Below are 18,400 nucleotides of genomic sequence, written 5' to 3' on the forward strand. Positions count from 1 at the left end.
CTTAGCACAGAGCTTGCCACATCACTGCTATTCAATAAACATTATTTATTAAATGCCAACCTGCTTGGCTCCAAGCAAACACACAGAAAATAAACTGTTCTGTGAGAGCAAATAAAACTTGGGGGACAAAAGCAAAAGCTCCAAATCCTAATTTCTTGCTTCTAATTGGTAGTTTACAAATGAGTAGAGAATGACTTTTGTAAATAATTCCTATCAAAAATTACACCTGCATATATCACTACTTATTTAACCACAAAAATGCTCTGTGTAAAAGTCAGGGTTTTTTATACTGGAGAAATATTGGAAGGGGCCAAAAAATTATGGTAACTAAAGCTGGGAAATCACTACTACCAGGATGCCAAAGGTGGGTGGGCTACATAGGTAATATGGATAAAACCTACCACTCGCCCATATTCTCCTGACTTTCTGTAATATCCAAACGCTGTAAATGTGGGTGCCTACAAAACTAAACAGTAGCCGCTTTAGGAATAATCAGAAGAGAAAGGGGTGTGATGGAGAAAGAAACACAAATGTACTTAAAACTCAAAGAACTCAAACAGAACTTATGATATGGCAAAAGCATAACCGCTGGACTTAGACACCTATCACCTGAGGAACCTTCGTCTGCTAGCCATCGTTCCGGAATCTAGGGACAATGGCTGCTTTCTGAAATGTTCCCTGTTCTTATGCCACACCGGTCTTGATCCATGAATTGCAAACTCCTTTCTGTACCAATTTCTCACCGAAAAAGCCAAAGGCATATAGTTTCTACGCCGTGCCAGTTTCTTGCGATCTCGCTCAACCTTCTCCTTCTGAGCAAGCTGCTGGTAATATTCAATCAGTTTGTTCATCTGTAAGAAATCAAAGACTCAGTATTCGTTTCACGAAAAAGCTAACAAGAAACGTACAAAATTAATCAACTCCACTGACTAGACATATAATGAATAGACAAGACAAATTTATTAAGGTGGGCAAGTTTGCCCTCTTCTTCAAAGAGAATTTGTCTTCATTACATGATCTATTTTCAGAATTGAAATGGAACCTTCAAGTTCAACAACAGGAAGAAATGAGCAATGAAAAGGCTTGAAAATTTCATGTTGTCTTTTCACTGCTCTTTAACTTCATTGCTTACTTCCCCTCACAACTGCTCCTATTTTCTCTGCATGACCAGAGGACCACCTATTTCCAAGGATGTGACATTTCATACTTTATTTTCTCCCACTCTCCATCACATATTTTCATTTAAAAAATATATTTTAATCATAAAAGCAATATATGATAACTGTGAAAAGTTCAAACAATATAGAAACATAAAGAATAAAACGTGAAACTTCTCTTTTATCTCTCACGCCCAAGTCCACCCTTCCCCTCCCCACAGGTATCCACCATTAGAGTTTAGATATCTTTCTTAAACACTTACAGACACAGGTATGATATTATATCCTGCATACATTAAAAAATGCATGTATAGACATACCGCTTTTATATGTGTAAAATAAATACAGCTCTTTTTATTTTTCATATAAGGGGAAAAAACTTACTATTTTAAAACTTTTTCACTCTAAGTGCCATGAACTTTCCATTCAGTACAAATAGATCTACCTCATTCTTTTTAAAGGCTGCATCTTATTAAACAGACAGATGTCCTAAAGGTATTTAACCATTTCCTCTGAGAGCACTTAAATGGTCTCCTGGTACCCACTGGTGTCCTCTTAATTCTGCAGTAATTATTTTTAGAGACACTAACCTGATCCTGTCAGCTCTTTTCCTTTAAAGGCTTTTCAGACTCCTTAACTTGGTCCACATGGTTCTGCACAGTCTGACCCCAAATCCTTTTCTCCATTCACCTACTGCTATGCTCCACTCTGGCACACTCGCCTTCTTGTCTATAACTTGCTTTGCTCCTTCCACTTACAAGCTCTTTGCCTATGCTGTTCCTCTGCCCTGAATTCTTTCCCTTCTCTGCCTGTCATCCTCAGATCCTAGCACAATCCTCAGATGTGGACCTACCTAGTTGAAATTCCCCCTAATAAATGTCCACATGCACAATTTCTCTGTCCTTCATATTACCTTGAGTTTTTCCTTTATCTGGGGATTATTTAATTGATTTTTGTTTTCCCATTAGACTTAAGCTCTATGAGGGTAAGGACCATGTATTCCTATTGTTCAGCACAATCCCTGACACACAGTATGCAGCACATACTTGATAAGTGTTTGATAAATGAATATACATATTTTTGTGCATAAGTACAAGTATTTCTGTAGGTCAGGGCCCAGGAAGTAGATACTGCTGAGAGACCAATAAATCTGTACTAATTTACACTAACAATAGTACATGTGAAAAGGTCAAGTTCCATACACTCCCATCCAAGATATTTTCAGTATTTCTAATTTTTGCTGATGTCATAAGTGAATAATTATAAATTATTATTTAATTTGCAGTCTGTACAACTTCATTTCGATAGCATATTATCATCTTTCTAATATTCTACTTCCAGGGGCAACAAAATCAGTTCTAATGTATACTGCAGAGATCAATTCACTGTGAACTATTAAAGGATGTCTAAATCATGATTCTATAAGCAAACACTACTGAGTCCAAGGGCATCTTCCAAATTAGTGGTGTTTCCAAGAGATAAGATGTTTATATGTGGATGATATTTCTGAGGACAAATGGATCCTTAACACAGTTGGTGGGTATGTGGAAAACAGAAATGTATCATTTCCCTTTTCCAATTCACAACCTGAGTACAGAACTAAAACTACACCTAGGTTTCTCTATTTACTTAAGTCAGACTGGAAAAAACTGCCACTGTGATTTAATGTCTTACAACGAGAAGTACTTTCTAAGTGTAAAAAACACCAAAATACACATGGATTTATAAGCATATGCCACATACACTGATAAAATGGTCTTTTTCTTCATCTTTTCTCATTTCATCCTCTCTCTGATGACCCTTTACTTACCCGTTGCGTGTGAGGATTTTCAGGTTCCTGCCAACCACCACTAGCTGCAAAATAAAGGAATATTAAACAAGACTTACATAATTTGATAATTTTATTTCCACAAAAACAGGTCATCTGCAGGCCACAAAATAAAGCTTAAAAACATAAAATCACACAATTTCCAAGGAAGAGTCCTAGAAATTATACAGACCAAAGGGCTCAGAATGAAATTTTTTCTTTAAATATAATGATGGTGATAACAATAACCACCACTAGAACCACAACTACAACTAACACATGTATAACTTCTGTGCCAGGTATTTGAAATGTATCACACTTCATTTTATTCTCATAATAACCCTCTGAGGATTTCCCTGGTGGCTCAGTGTTTAAGAATCCACATGCCAATGCAGGGGACACGGGTTCAAGCCCTGATCCGGGAAGATCGCACATGCCGTGGAGCAACTAAGCCCACGTGCCACAACTACTGAGCCTGTGCTCGAGAGCCCGCGAGCCACAACTACTGAGCCCGCGTGCTGCAACTACTGAAGCCACGCGCCTAGAGCCCGTGCTCTGCAACAAGAGAAGCCACCGCAATGAGAAGCCCGCGCACCGCAACGAAGAGTAGCCCCTGCTTGCTGAGACTAGAGAAAGCCCCCGTGCACAGCAACAAAGACCCAATGCAGCCAAAAATAAATAAATAAATTCATTAAAATAAAAAAATAACCCTCTGTGGTAGGGACTCTCATTATTAGTCTTATTTTACAAATGAGGAAATTGAGGCTCAGAGAATTAAATAACTTGCCCAAAGTCATAGAGACAGTAAGAGGTAAAGCCAGGATTCAAACTCAGGCAGTCTGACTCCAGAGAACTTGCCCGTATCTGCAACACTGGGCAATTTCTGTGTTCTATGACTTCAGTTTAGAGAAGAGTTTCTTACATAAGAGACAGAAGCACAAATCATAAGGGAAAAGATTATTCCAGAAAGCTGAAAGTAAAACCATAATGAATACTTTCAACACATGGTGCTGTAACAATTTACAAAAAATTAGCCTTGACCCCTACCTCACAACATTTACAAAATTTACCCTGAAATGGTAATAAACTTATATGTAAGAGCTGAAACTATAATATTTCTAGAACAAAACAGAAGTGAAAATCTTAGTGACCTTGGGTTAGGCTAAAGTTTCTTTACTAGAACACAAAAGGCACAACTATAAAATAAAAAATTGATAAACTGAACGTCATCAAAATTAGAAACCTGTAGGGCTTCCATGGTGGCACAGTGGTTAAGAATCTGCCTGCCAATACAGGGGACATGGGTTCGAGCTCTACTCCGGGAAGATCCCACATGCCAAGGAGCAACTAAGCCCGTGTGCCACAACTACTGAGCCTGTGCTCTAGAGCCTATGAGCCACAACTGAGCCCACACGCCTAGAGCTCGTGCTCTGCAAGGAGAAGCCACCACAATGAGAAGCCCACACACCATAACGAAGAATAGCCCCCGCTCACCGCAGCTCGCCCAAGTGCAGCAACAAAGACCCAATGCAGCCAAAAATAAAATAAAAATAAAAATAAATTAGAAACTGTGTTCTTCAAAAGACACAGTTGAGAAAATAAAAAGGCAAGCCGCAGACTGGGAGAAAATATTTGCAAAATATATATTCAACAAAGGACCTGTATCTACAATACAGAACTCTCACAACTCAATAAAAAGATTAAAACTCAGTTTAAAAATAGGCAAAAGATTTGTACAAACACTTCACCAAAGAAAATACATAGATGGCAAACAAGCACATTAAGAAAATGCAAATTAAAACCACAATGAGGTATCACTACCCACTCACTAGAATGGCCAAGATGAAAAAAAAAAACAATAATAATAGTTGATGAGGAACTGGAACTCTCCTACACTGCTGGTGAGGACCCAAAATAGTACAGCCACTGTGGAAAATAGTTTGGCAGTTTTCAGTCAAGGAAAACATACACTTAACCCTGTGACTCAGCAATTCCATTCCTAGGTATATACTCAAGAAAAATGAAAATACATATTCACACTAAGATTTCTAGGCAAATGTTCATAGCCAGCTTTATTCATATGAGCCCTAATCTGCAAAACATTCAATATCCATTAAATGGAGAATGAATAAACAAATTATGGTATATCCATACAATAGAATACAACTCAAAAATAAAAAGCAAAAACACAAACGAACCTCAGAAGCATTATGCTAAGTGAAAGAAGACAGACACAACAGACTAAACTACTCCAATTATATGAACTTCTAGAAGAGGCACAATTACAGTGAAAGAAAGAAATCAGTGGTAGTCAGGAGCCAGGAGGTGGGGGGAAGGAAGTGACTGCAAAGGGGCATGAGACAACTTTTTGGGGTAACGGAAATGTTCTATGATTGTGGAGGTGGCTACATGGCTATACACATTTGTCAAAAATCAAAGCATTTTACACTTAAAATTGGTGAGCTTCATTATATGTAAATTATATCTCAATAAAGCTAACCAAAAAAAGGGGGGGGGGAACTGTAATTAGATACCATTTCACAACCATCAGTTTGGAAAAACTTGAAAGAAGTCCAACAATGCTAAAAGCTGCCAGAGATCTGGAGCAATGGGTAGTCTACTCATATATTATTAGTGGGAGCAAAAATTGGCAAACCATTTTGGAGAGCTAAACATGTACACATCTTAAAACCACCAATTTTACTTTGTTATACAGAGAAACCCTTGCTCTTGTGACAGGAAACACACACAAGAATGTTTCTAACAGCACTGTTGTCAGAACAAAAAATTGAAAACAACCTAAATGTGAAGAAGAGTGAAGAAGTAATCTGTGGTAAGTCATGCATGAATCACCCACCATCACAACTACATACCACAGACAAACCTGATAGAGATGAATTGTAGCAGGATGCACAAAGCATGGTTCTATTTGTTTCAAGTTGAGAAGCATTCTTTGCTAGTGGCTACATACATACATGAAGAAGTGCAAAAACATGCATGCTTTTTTTCAGATGGACACTGATGACCATCTGAATTCAGGATTGTGATGACTACCTCTGTCTAGAAGGAAGAAGAAGGCAGATGCAGTTGGGGGAAGGCTATACAATGGGCTTACACTGTTTTGGTTATGTTTAATTTCTTAAGCTGGGTGGTAAGTTCATGAAAGTGTACCAGTTGTATAATTTAAAATAACTTTTTTTCCAAATAAAAAGGACTCCCGTTGAAGGTGACACTATAGCCCCTTGCAAGAAAAGGCAGCAATAACATCCTTAAGTACAATATTTATATTTTAAAAGTTGCCTTAAGGCAATTATGAAAAATAATTATGTGAAAGAAATATTTTAGTAATATTTTAGAAAATCTGAATGTTTTACCTAATTGCGTTTTTAGAACGGGTGATTTATTCTAAATATAAATTTGAGAGACATTAAAAAGTTTCTGCATGTTACTGACACAATGGCTTACTTAAAAATAAACAAATAGTTCTAACTAAAGTGGTTTCAGGGCTTCTCAGACACCAGTGACATCATGGAAGAAATGAAATTACCTGTACTCCTTAAGAACTCCTAGTATTCAATTATCACTGTCAAGATACCCTAGAGGAGCTAGATTTCTAGAAACAAGCACAGCCTTTAAATTCTGAAAAATAAATTATCCAATCCTAATAGCTTACAGTCCAGAAAGTATTAAAAAAGCACTTACAGAGTAACAAACTGAGAAATCTATCTGGATTTCTAGGCTTCCTTTCTTTAACTTGATAAAAAGAAACAAAATACAAACATGGAAAAAATACACTTTAACTCACTGAACTAAGTGCCACTTTGAGGTTGTTTTTTTACATGTAACATAAATTCATAAACAAATTCAAACAATTTACTTGCTACACTGACATTAAAACACACACACACACAAATATTTACTGACAATCTAAGAAGATGCTACAGAAACTTTCCAATATAAATCACATTTCAGGAAATGCCTACCCACCAATGAGCATTTTTAAGGGACTTGTTTAGTTAGCTTTTTGTTTTTGAAGAGTATACTATCAACATAATGTATGAAGTTAGAAAAACAACCAAGAGCTCAAGCATTCTAAACCAAAGGGCGAACTCAAGAGAACCAAGGATTAAGTTTTAAGAATAGAGTTGAATCTAAAGGAACTTCACCCATATTTACTTCCAAACTATGTAAGAATCTGTAGAAAACTTTTAGCTGAAGTCCATCTTCATTTTAGTTATGTCAAATAACATAATGAGTTTTTAGTTGGCTTCCTCATGTAAATAGTAAGTTGATATTTTTAATGGAAATGTAAAAATGGGAATTTTTAACAAGTCTAAAAAGTTTTCACAAAATTAAACAAATGAAATTTCAGAAAGAAAAAAGACAATGGGGAGTTAGCAGTGCTGCTGTTTATATAAAAAATAAACAGCAACTCAAGATTTTGAACTGATTGTAATAAAGAGTGTTTCTACTCTCTGATATTAACCATGGAGTACAGGATATGAAAACATAAAGGAAGTTTCCTAATGAAGGTAAATGCAACCTCTGCTTTGAAATGCACAAATGATGGAAAGGTAATTTAATACCTTAGGTTTTCTTTAGGTCCAAACATACATAACTTTCCTGTTTCACTTATGATACATATAGATGTATCTTTGAGTATGTGTTTGAATGCTCCAGGATAGATACTTGGACATGTAATTTCTGGGTAAAAGAATAAAAGCAATTTGAAATTTTAATAAATGTTGTCAAACTGCTCTCTAAAATGGCAGCAGACAAAAGAACTATTTTCCCATATTCTTGTCATACTACCAGATTTTTAAAATTTTGCCAAATCAATGGACGAAGTTTTAATTTCCATTTTCATGATTACTAGCAAAACTGAACTTATCTTTTTGCATATTTATTGACTTAAAAAAATCACCTCACCAAGTTGTGTGCAAGAAAAAAAATCCAATGATTTGTGCACTTTGGTTATTGACCATCTTTATTTCCATTTCTGAGAGCTGCTGTTCATATCCTCTGACAATTTCTTTCTATTGGGTAGCTTTCTGATTTCTAAGGGTTCCTTATTTTTGGTTATTTATCTTTACTGTTATATATGATGCAAGCTTTGTGACTTTTATCTTTTAGGTTTGCTCATGGTGTGTTCCACCATCAGGAGCATTTATTTTTTATGAAGAACATTAATCTTTTGATTTAAAAAAGTATCAGATTTATAAATGCTATTTTACCAACTTTAAGAAAATGAAATAGTTTACCAAGTCTCAGATGAAACATCACGGTCCATGTGAGAATGTGGGAACATAAAAGATTTAATGACAAAATACTCTGAATTTATCGCCTACCTCCCAACAGGTAACAGAAATAATGATTTGTGTGCAATTACAGTACTGCCGATTTCACAAAATCTCATGTTGAAGTCCGACTCACTCACCCACAGATTTGTCTGCCATGCCCACATCTCTAGATGTCCAGCGACAAAATCCACAGGCCAGATAATAGGCTTTCTTCACCGTGGTCTTGGCTGGGTCATCTGGAAGCTGTGTGGAAATGCTTGTTGCCCGAGTGGAGAGGGTGTGCATACAGCCGGGACAGTCAAAGCAGTTGGCGCATCTAGGACACGACAAACAACCATTGATTCATTCAACAAATATTTACCGAGCACCTACTATGTGCCAGACATTGTTCTACATGTTAGGAATTCAAGAGAGAACTATAAGGGAAGGGTGGCTCTCAAGCAAAAAGAAATTAAAAAGTACTCTGAAGAGGCTCCTACAAACTTCATTTTAAAATTTCAAAAGTATTACAATAATTATTTTTAAAAATGCAATCATCATCAAAGTTCCTGAAGAGTTACAGCATGACCCAATCCTACTCCAGAGAGGGAATCACGGTTAACAGTCTGGAGTTAACTTTTAGACTCTTTTACAGACCACAAAGATTTCTGTGGGACAGAGAAATGTCACACCTTATGACTTTAGAGAGGACAGACCAACTGCACAATGGAAAACTGAGAGGCAACAATACAATAAGCTGTGAAACTGGCTTTGGAAAATAACTGCTTGTTTGCTGTACCAGAGAGCTGAAACAGATACTAAACAATGTTACCAAGATGAAATGTTTCAGAAGCGGGGCATTTTCAGGGCTTTCTGCTCTCTTTAGGCATTACTCTTCCTAGTGAAACACTCAACATTCCCCTACGGTCTCCCCCATGCCTTGTTGGTTTTAACTTTCCCACCATCTGAGATTATCAGGATTTCACCTCCAGTCCAGGACTTGTTCTGATGTTCCATTCCATAACTCCAATTTTCTGTGATATTTTGCTACTAGATAATATCCTCAAATAAGGATAATAATAGTACCCACCTCATAGGGATATTTTGAGGATTAAATGACAAAATTTAATGTATGGAAAGCATACAAAACTGGTTTATAAGGAGCTGTTTCTCCGGGACAGGAAAGACAAAACAGTGGTTCATATCCATGGAGGTACAGAGGTGTGACTGGTTACAAAGGACTTCCACACCATGCTAAAAACCAAAATGGCACCAGTAGCAGTGAGTACCAGATCTTGGTTTTTAATACCAATCTTAGTTTGCAATACCAATCTCGAATAAAAGGTACCAGGGCTCCTTGGAGAAATGGCTAATTCTAGGACTGGAGCAGAAAATACAGAGGATGAGCCTGGAGTAAGTAAGAAAGTTCTCAAACAACTGAATAACACTTCCCTCCTCCTCACTGCCATATAATGACAGGGGTATGCCAAAGGGAGAGGGAAGTCTACTAAAAGAGGTCCCAATGGCCAAAGCTGGAACAATCTGTGTTTAAAAAAAAAAAAAAAAAAAGTAATACTGGATTATAACCTAAAGTATAAAATAAATATTCACAAGCCCATACTGCTTGAAGTAAATGACTAAATAAATAAAAAGGAGAGAAGAGAAAAATCTTCCATACAAAAGAATTCCAAGTAATACATGGAGATAGCCTTCATGGAAGGGGATCATAACTCCCCACTATTTAACTGTGGGCTATAATAGTGCATTTCTTTACAAAGAGTACAACATGGAAAAGGAGAAGAAAAAAAAAAAAGAGTAACTTTACATCAGAGAAACCTGACAAATACTAGCTCAAGCCAGGTAATCAAAGTTAACATCAATAGTGATGTCATGTTCGGGCTTCCATGGTGGCGCAGTGGTTGAGAGTCCGCCTGCCGATGCAGGGGACGCGGGTTCGTGCCCCGGTCCGGGAGGATCCCACGTGCCGTGGAGCGGCTGGGTCCATGAGCCATGGCCGCTGAGCCTGCGCGTCCAGAGCCTGTGCTCCGCAACGGGAGAGGCCACAATAGTGAGAGGCCCGCGTACCGCAAAAAAAAAAAAAAATAGTAATGTCATGTTGGTGGTATATACCTTTGATATGATGTGATGAGAGATGCACTTTACCTGTGTGGTTCTCCTCCCCACAACACATTCCCCCAGCTGATGAGAAAAACATAAGACAACTTCCAATTGAGGGACATTCTATAAAATCTTACCAGTACTCCTCAAAACTAAGGAAAATCTAAGAAAATATCACAGCAAGAGGAGCCTAAAGAGACATGACTATTAAATATAATGTGGGTATCCTGAATAGGATCCTAGAACAGAAAAAGGAGATTAGGGGAAAACTGAGGAAATTTAAATAAAAAATAGAGTTTATTTAATAATAATGTTACCAATAATGTTCATTAGTTGAGACAAATATACCATACTAACATACAACATTTACAGTAGGGGAGACTGGGTAAGGAATAAACAGAATTTTCTGTATCATCTTCACAGTAATTCTTAAGTCTAAAAGTGTTCTAAAATACAATTTATTATTTTAAAATGAAAGTTTCATCTTTGGCATAAGTGATGCTAAAAAAAAAAAACCAGCTTGTTAAAAATGAGAGTCAATTCCATGCCTTTTTTACCAGCTATTTAAAAAATAGTTGGGGAAAATAGAAAAAATTGATCCCAGTCTTACCTATTCTTTTTTAGTTTGGCTTCAGCCGATGGCATATTTTCTAAACAACTGGGACAATAATGGGAGTCCACCTAGAAAGAAACAAGAAATCAAAAAATCAGAGGAAAAGACATTTAGCTTGGCTTGTATATATATATGCCTATGCCAATTAGTGAAATTTAAATTACATTATTCTGCAGCAGAGGTGAGAGACCACTGATCTGGCAAAGAACCTGGACTGTTTTCAGCATCGGGTTTATTCTTCAATCACCTGTTGTTGTCTTAACCTTTGAATTTCCTGAAATCCTTCTATTTTTCCTTTCTGATCTTTCCTATTCCCTTTCATCAGGGTTTTATGTATTAGACGTGTTAAAACATGTTTATGTAAAAGAAGATCTCTATGATAATCTAAATAGTTTAACAAATAAAATAACCCAATTTATGAGGCTGTGATCAAATATCCTTCTGTCTAGTCTAGCTGCAATAACTTGACCACACAAATTGTTAAGAGATTTTAAAAGTTTTCCCATCACTGAGGTATTACATGTCCACCGAAGAAAAGCATACATTAACATTTACAGTCAGCTGTAGCCAACCAATTAGAGATTTTTAAATGGCAAATTAAACTAAGTTAACAACATAGTCTTATTGTATTTAATGCAAAAACATAGTACAAAAATTAAATTCATTGTATTTTTTAAGGACTAAATATTTTCTTTAATGTAGTAGATCCTATTTGATAATTCTAGAACTCTAGTCACCTGCAGATGGACAGATTCACTTGAACATAAATACTGTGACAGAAACTGTTTTCTTTTTTCATCATCTGCTTACAAACAGAACCACCTTTGAAAAGATAAAGTTACTGCTCAAGTTCCTGTCTCCAGGAACACAAAATATAATACTGTTAACTTATATTTGCACTTACTCATCATAAAAGGCAAAATATAATTCACTTCTCCCTGTCCCCTTTCCAAATTATGCTCATCCCTTCATGCAGCTCCAATCCCAGGCTTGTCATTAGAAATTTCTGGACTGATTCAGCCCTCACTAGCATCATCCTTCCCCAAACCCTAATGGCCTCCATTTCACAGGTGCACACCAGTCCGTAAAAGATGCAGTCACAGGGCTTCCCTGGTGGCGCAGTGGTTGAGAATCTGCCTGCCAATGCAGGGGACATGGGTTCGAGCCCTGGTCTGGGAAGATCCCACATGCTGCAGAGCAACTGGGCCCGTGAGCCACAGCTACTGAGCCTGCGCGTCTGGAGCCTGTGCTCCGCAACGAGAGGCCGCGATAGTGAGAGGCCCGCGCACGGCGATGAAGAGTGGCCCCCGCTCGCCGCAACTAGAGAAAGCCCTCGCACAGAAACGAAGACCCAACACAGCCAAAAATAAACATAAAAACAAACAAACAAACAAACAAATAAATAAAAAGATGCAGTCACAGACTGAATGTCCTAGCTGAAGAGATCCTTACAGATTATGGAGACTCAGCTCCCTAATGATCACCAAATGAGAATCTAATCCAATAAATTCTAGAGGTGGAGCTGGGACAGCATCCTAAAGAGAAAGGACCTGCCAAAGAATAAGCATACAAAGTGCTAATGGAGATGGAGAAAAAAAAATCATGTATATAATACAGCTCTTGTGTTATTTAACTGCTTTCTCTGACTTTTCTTAACAGTATGAAAACTATTCCCAATAAAATAATAATTATTCATAATGTGTAAAATGGCTTATAGTATAGGACATATTCTCATATGCATTTTTAACCGTCCAGGGATCCTCACTGAAGTCCTCTGAATCAGGCTGCTTGGTTTCAAATCTTGCTGCCCCCTCCCACCCACAAATTTTTGGCTGTGTGACCCAGCGCAAGCATTATGTGCCTCTTTCTTTAACTGTAAAGTGCTTTTTAAAAAAAGGTATCCATTCTAGTTTGTAGGATGATTAAAGATTATGTAAAGCACATGGCATATAGAAAGTACTGAATAAGCATTAACTATGTATTGTTACTAATCAGCTGTTCCTTCACGAGACTGCAAGTTACTCAACAGCAAGACTTACGTCTTAACGTGTCTTTTAATCCGCAGAGCCTATTGAATGTAAAACATGTTCCAAGTGCTGCAGAAGTTCTGGGGTTTTGTTATTTGGTGATTTTTTTTTTCCGGGGGTCTTTTACATTTTGAGCAATCCCACCTCCAACGCCCACTTGCGCCAGTGAAGGTCAGAAATGTACCCTCAGGAGAAGCGCCATGAATATAACACTTTGAGCTTCTTAAACGACAGACCCGATTGTAAGCGCTTTTCACTCAGCTCACCCCATCCCAACCTCTTATCTGCTGCAGCCTTGGGCTAGGTCAGGAAACAGAACAAGGCAGTTGGAAGAGGGCCCAGTTTCTGCCCAAGCAGGGGCAGAACTTCCAGGATGGGAGGGGCTTGGATGAGAATGCCCGCGGACCTCCCCACTCCCTCAATCAATGCTGGAAAGACGATATCTCGCCCCTCAAGTGGCCTGAACTAAGCATCCCCATACCTTTTTTCCCCCGACCCACCCAATGACCAACCCCGCCCCCCCCGAGATGGCCAGGGTCCCCAAAGTCAAGTTTGTCCCAGAGGGCGCTCTAGAACAGACTGGCCGCTCAGCCCCACCCAAGGCCTCTCCTCCTTTCCAAGTGACAAATTACGTACGTATAAGCAAATTAAATCACAGGCAAATCTGAGTGACGGAAGGCAGAGCCAATCAGCATGCTAGGAAAATTACCACCCGCTGGTCGCGGTGACTAGGAGGAACCGCCTCCCCCTCCCCCAACACACACACTCTTCATGGGACGACTGCATTACCTCGTGAGACACACATTCCAGCGACCGCAGCTCGCTACAATAGCGGCAGAAGTAAAGCTGCGAGAGCGGAGCCCGAACCTTCTTTTCTCCCTGGACTACGTACAGAACCCGCTCCGATTGCAGCAACGACGCCATCTTGAGGGGGAGGAGTCAACGACGCTCTCGTCGCATCACGTGACCCGAGAGCCAGCGTTTCCCTGGCTTCGCTCCCTACGTCTTTCAACGTATACTTTGACGTAAGGTTTCCGAGCTAGAGGGGCTTTGCGAGGGACGAAAGTCAAAGTGCGCATGCTCATCTGGGGTTCCAGGTTTTCCCCCGCCTCCACCTTACGCCTCCACCTTACCCCTCCAGAATTTTTGTGAGCGTCAGCCGTCTGGGCTGAGCTTAGACCTTTTTTTGCTAAGTACGGAGTCGCAGAACAAATCCAGACAGACTCAGTGCGCTCCTTTCCTTTGTTTCTAACAGAAAGGAAGGCTGCTCTTCTGTTTTATTTAACACTACCTCTACTGCCCTCACCTTCCAGACAAACATCCGGAAGTTAGGGAGGATCTCTGAGACAGAGTTTCATGGGAACTGGAAAACTAAGAGTCCACACCAGCACTTTCTTCTGACAGTCTTGTTACTGACCTATAGGAAACTTTCACGGACGTTATCTCGTTTGAAGTTTCTTAGATTGAGCTCCTCCACGCAGAAGCCATATCCCATTCATTTTCAGGTTTTGCATATTTAACGTTAGGAATTAGTCTATACTGTGGGTGTTCAATAAATATTGCTTAGTGAAGGAATGGAATCAATGAATGAACAATGTTGCTAGGTGTCGTTTACATTTTTCTAGTGCATAAACTAAAGCTTAGACATGTAAAATAACCACTTAGAGCTGGGCTGGCAGAGACTGGAGCCCATGTTACCTGCCATCAGTTCAGTGCTTTTCCCTTTGTACTAGTGTTGTATTATTACCTGATATTAGAGTTGGTGATTGAGAAGAAATAGAACTGAATAGTAATATTAGTTGACGTTTATTGAGCACTTACTGAATGCAGAACACTGTGTCAAAACTATACATACATTGTCTCATTTAATTTTCACCAGAACTTCAAAAGGCAGGTACTATCATTATCTCTATTTTACAGTGCAGGAAACTGAGATCCGGATGCCCTTCTCTTCTCCCAAGAAAGCCTGGCCATCTCAACTGGGGAAGACTGAGATTCCTCTGCTCTGTGACCGGTAGTCAGCAGTGGCAGAATCCCCAATGTGTAGGTAGGGACCAGCCTGGGCCCTGGGCAGCAGCAAGGCACAAGCACTGGCACTGCAGACAGGCACTGGGAGCAGAGGGAGAAAGTGAGTCAGGAAGTTACCTGGCTTGGTTTCTGAGGCTCCCAGGGCCAGCCTGCTTCAGTGGTGCTGGCAGGTTTTACCAAAACAGACAACAGCCACGGGTTGGAGTTTGCTGACGCCTGCTATAGCCTCCTGGGGTAGTGGACTGGATACCTTAGAATTATCATATAATAGAAAGATCCTAGTTCAATGCTTGTATTTTTCAAATGAAGAAAATGAGGTCCTGAGCGTCAACATGCCCCAGGAACATGCCCCAGGTTTTCTCACTCCTGGTACAGTATTCTGTTTTCTAATTCCATAAATGCAGTTCCCTGCACACTACAGCAGTTCATTCATGTTCACAGCAGAGTAAGAAACCAGTTGCTCTTCTAACAACTTAAAAAGAGAAGAAAGCAAATGCAAGGGCAAGTGGAACATTTATCGATGGCCTGCTCATTTTTGCCCTGGAACTTTGCTGGAATTGCATCATTCCCATTATGGGCACATGAGTTTCACACCTCTAGAATGCTGTCTGCTTGGCTTCAACAGTAATTTCCCAAGCATACCTCAAACCTAACCAAGGCTTGTGCCCCACCCCACCCCCCCACCTTCTCTGCTTAGTAGACTAACCGGAAGCTAATGCTAATTCTGTGGCAACATGGAACACTTCCTCTGTGTTCTGCTGAGGATGCAGGAAGGTGAGATGGGCATCCTCTTTCGGCTGGAGGATGCACAGGGTGGCTTCAGGTTAACCACTGCAGCTATTACCCAATTGCTGCTAGTGCTTAAGGCAGACCTCAGGCCCCTGAGGTGCTGGCTTATAAAAGATAGCTCAGTGGGCAATCTCTGTGCCCACTCACCGTGCCCACTCACCCCTGAGAACTCGCAACTGACACAAGAGACCATAGCTCTCTGTGAAATAAGGGTAAAGTCATGGAGCTATAGAGCCAAACGTGACCTTAGAGACTAACTAGTTCCCTCTCCTTATTTTCAAGATGGAGAACTGAAGCCCAGAGTAGGGAAGAGACTTGCCCAGCTTCCCAAAGGAAGTTAGAGGTGAAGCTAGGGTTTGAATGCAGGTCTTTGTTCCAATTTTATTGCCTTCACTACACTTTGCTGGACCTCCATCTCTCCACAATTCACCATCCAACCCTAAAGCTTGCTTCTGGGAGACCACCAGTGTATTGTTTGTTGAATTGAATAAAAGAGAATTGAAAATTGAATTCCAGCCTAACTCAGTATACTATCTTCAACTATCTGGAACTTCCTGCAGATGGAATCCAGTAACTAAATTTTTTTTCTTTTTGGTCTTTAAGTAACTCCTTCTTTCAGAAGGTAAAGGAAGAAATAGGGGAAGGAGACTGGTCACAATTTTAAATAGGGTGGTCAGGATTGGCCTCATAAGAAGGTAAGATAGGAACAAAGATTTGAAGGAGGTGAGGAGAGGGCTGGGTGGCCATCTGGGGGAAGAACCTTCCAAGCAGCATCTGAGCAAAGTCTCTAAGGCCTAACTGAGGAACAGCAAGGAGGTAGTGGGGCTGGTAAGGAGTGAGCAAGGGAGAGAGGTATAGGGGATGAAGTTCCAGAGGTAATGGGGGTGCAGCTCATGTAGGATCTTGAAGGCATTTTAAGGACGTTGTATTTTGCTCTGAAGGAAGTGGGGAGCCATTATAGGATTTCACACAGAACAGTGATACAATCTAACCTACATTTAACAAGGGTCACTCTGGATGCTGTTTTGGGAATGGACTGTAGAGGGACAAGGCTAGAAGCAGGGGGTGAGTTTGGAGATTACTGCAGTGACCAGGCAACAGGCAACAATGTCATGGACTAGGGATTCTGACTATATTTTGAAGCAGAACTCACAGGATTTCCCAATGCCTAACCCTGGGAAGACATGTACATAGACTGTCATATGAAGGGTAGTTTGGAGTCTCAGCAGAGATGCCCTTGTTAGGCTGGGGGAAAATCCATTTCATGGTTTAGCCAAATTCAGCCGCTGGGAGTTTATTTCCTCAGAAATTATCAAGACTCTCTCTTCTTCCGGAGGTCAAAATAAAAACATCACAGAAAGGATCAGACACTTTTATATTTAAAGGAAGCAGATGAAGCTAACTTGTTTTGTCTCTAGTTTACTTTGTTCCAAGTCACAAAGCACGGTGATTGCCACAGAGGAAAGCATATTTCACAAGAAGCCCAGAGAAAGAGCCAGCCCATTACTAAACACATGAATCACATCTTCAGAGCTCCAGCTCAGGCTGAGAATAGGAAACTGGTGTGGGAGCACCCAACACATTTGCAATGGTGCCAAGGGCTCTTCCAAATGAGCTTTACCTTTCACCATGCAGGTAAAATGAGTTAAAAGTTAAAGTGGGTAGAGCACAAAACATGATAAGTTGCTACGTGTTTGTTATTCCGCCACAGAGTTTAGTCCAGTCCCTTCATTTACAAGTGAGAAAACAGTTTCAGAGAGATGAAGTGTTTGTCTGAAGTTACATGGATCTCCAGCTTATTTAATGAGCGCTAACTAAGTTGATTTCTTTTATTATGTTTGGATGATTGGGATCTCCAGTCTTGCCCACACTCTCACCTGTGCCTCTTGAGTGCCTCTTACAGGGCACTAAAAGAGCTGGGAAGCTCTTTTAGACTTTGAGCTGTCACTTTACATGAGAGAATCTTTCTGCCCTCCCAGGGAAGTTCAGTGGGATGTTTTGTTACTCTTGACCACCTGTAGAAGCCAGCCTGCAACTTGTCCTTCAGTGGTACTGATACCTTTGTGTATTCCCCTTCCACATTGTACCAGGGTTGGTCTGTGTGACCAATAGCATACAGTAGAAGTGGTGGTGACCTGAGATTAGATTATGAAAGTCTGTGGTTTCTATGCTGGGTGCCCTATTGCTGTGTTGGGTGCTCTCTTAGATCAATTGTTTGGGAAAAGCAAGCTGCCGTTTTGTGAGCAGCCCTATGGAGAGGCTTATGCAGTAGGGAACTGAAGCCTCCACCAACAGCCAGTGAGGACCAAGGCCTGCCAACAACTAGTGAATGAGCTTGGAAGTGGATTCTCCTGTTCCCGTCAAGTATTGAGATGACTACAGACCCAGCTGACAGCCTGGCTGCAATCTCTTGAGAGACCCTGAGTTAGAACCACCTACCTAAGCAGCTCCTGGACTCCTGACCCTCAGAAACTGTGAAATAATAAATGTTTGTTTTAAGCTGCTACTTTTTTTTTGAGACAGGGTTCAGTATCAGTTTTATTTTGATTCTTTCACTTTAAAAAAATGTAAATGCTAAGAAG

The 18,400-nt window shown here is 39.9% G+C and overlaps 1 protein-coding gene across 1 annotated transcript in view; it reads right to left on the reverse strand.

Moving 5' to 3' along the window:
- DCTN4 (dynactin subunit 4) overlaps nt 1–13,949 on the reverse strand; it is a 32,513-nt gene extending 18,564 nt beyond the window's left edge. The window contains exons 1-5 of the mRNA XM_060093662.1: nt 13,791–13,949; nt 10,972–11,042; nt 8,402–8,580; nt 2,968–3,011; nt 744–851 (exon numbers count right to left, since the gene is read on the reverse strand). Of these exons, the coding sequence (XP_059949645.1) occupies nt 744–851; nt 2,968–3,011; nt 8,402–8,580; nt 10,972–11,042; nt 13,791–13,925 (537 nt within the window). The 5' untranslated portion in view covers nt 13,926–13,949. The remainder of the gene's footprint in view (nt 1–743; nt 852–2,967; nt 3,012–8,401; nt 8,581–10,971; nt 11,043–13,790) is intronic.
- Between the last annotated feature and the right edge of the window lie 4,451 nt (nt 13,950–18,400).

The sequence above is a fragment of the Mesoplodon densirostris genome, chromosome 3 (genome assembly GCF_025265405.1).
Source record: "Mesoplodon densirostris isolate mMesDen1 chromosome 3, mMesDen1 primary haplotype, whole genome shotgun sequence".
NCBI lineage: Eukaryota > Metazoa > Chordata > Mammalia > Artiodactyla > Ziphiidae > Mesoplodon > Mesoplodon densirostris.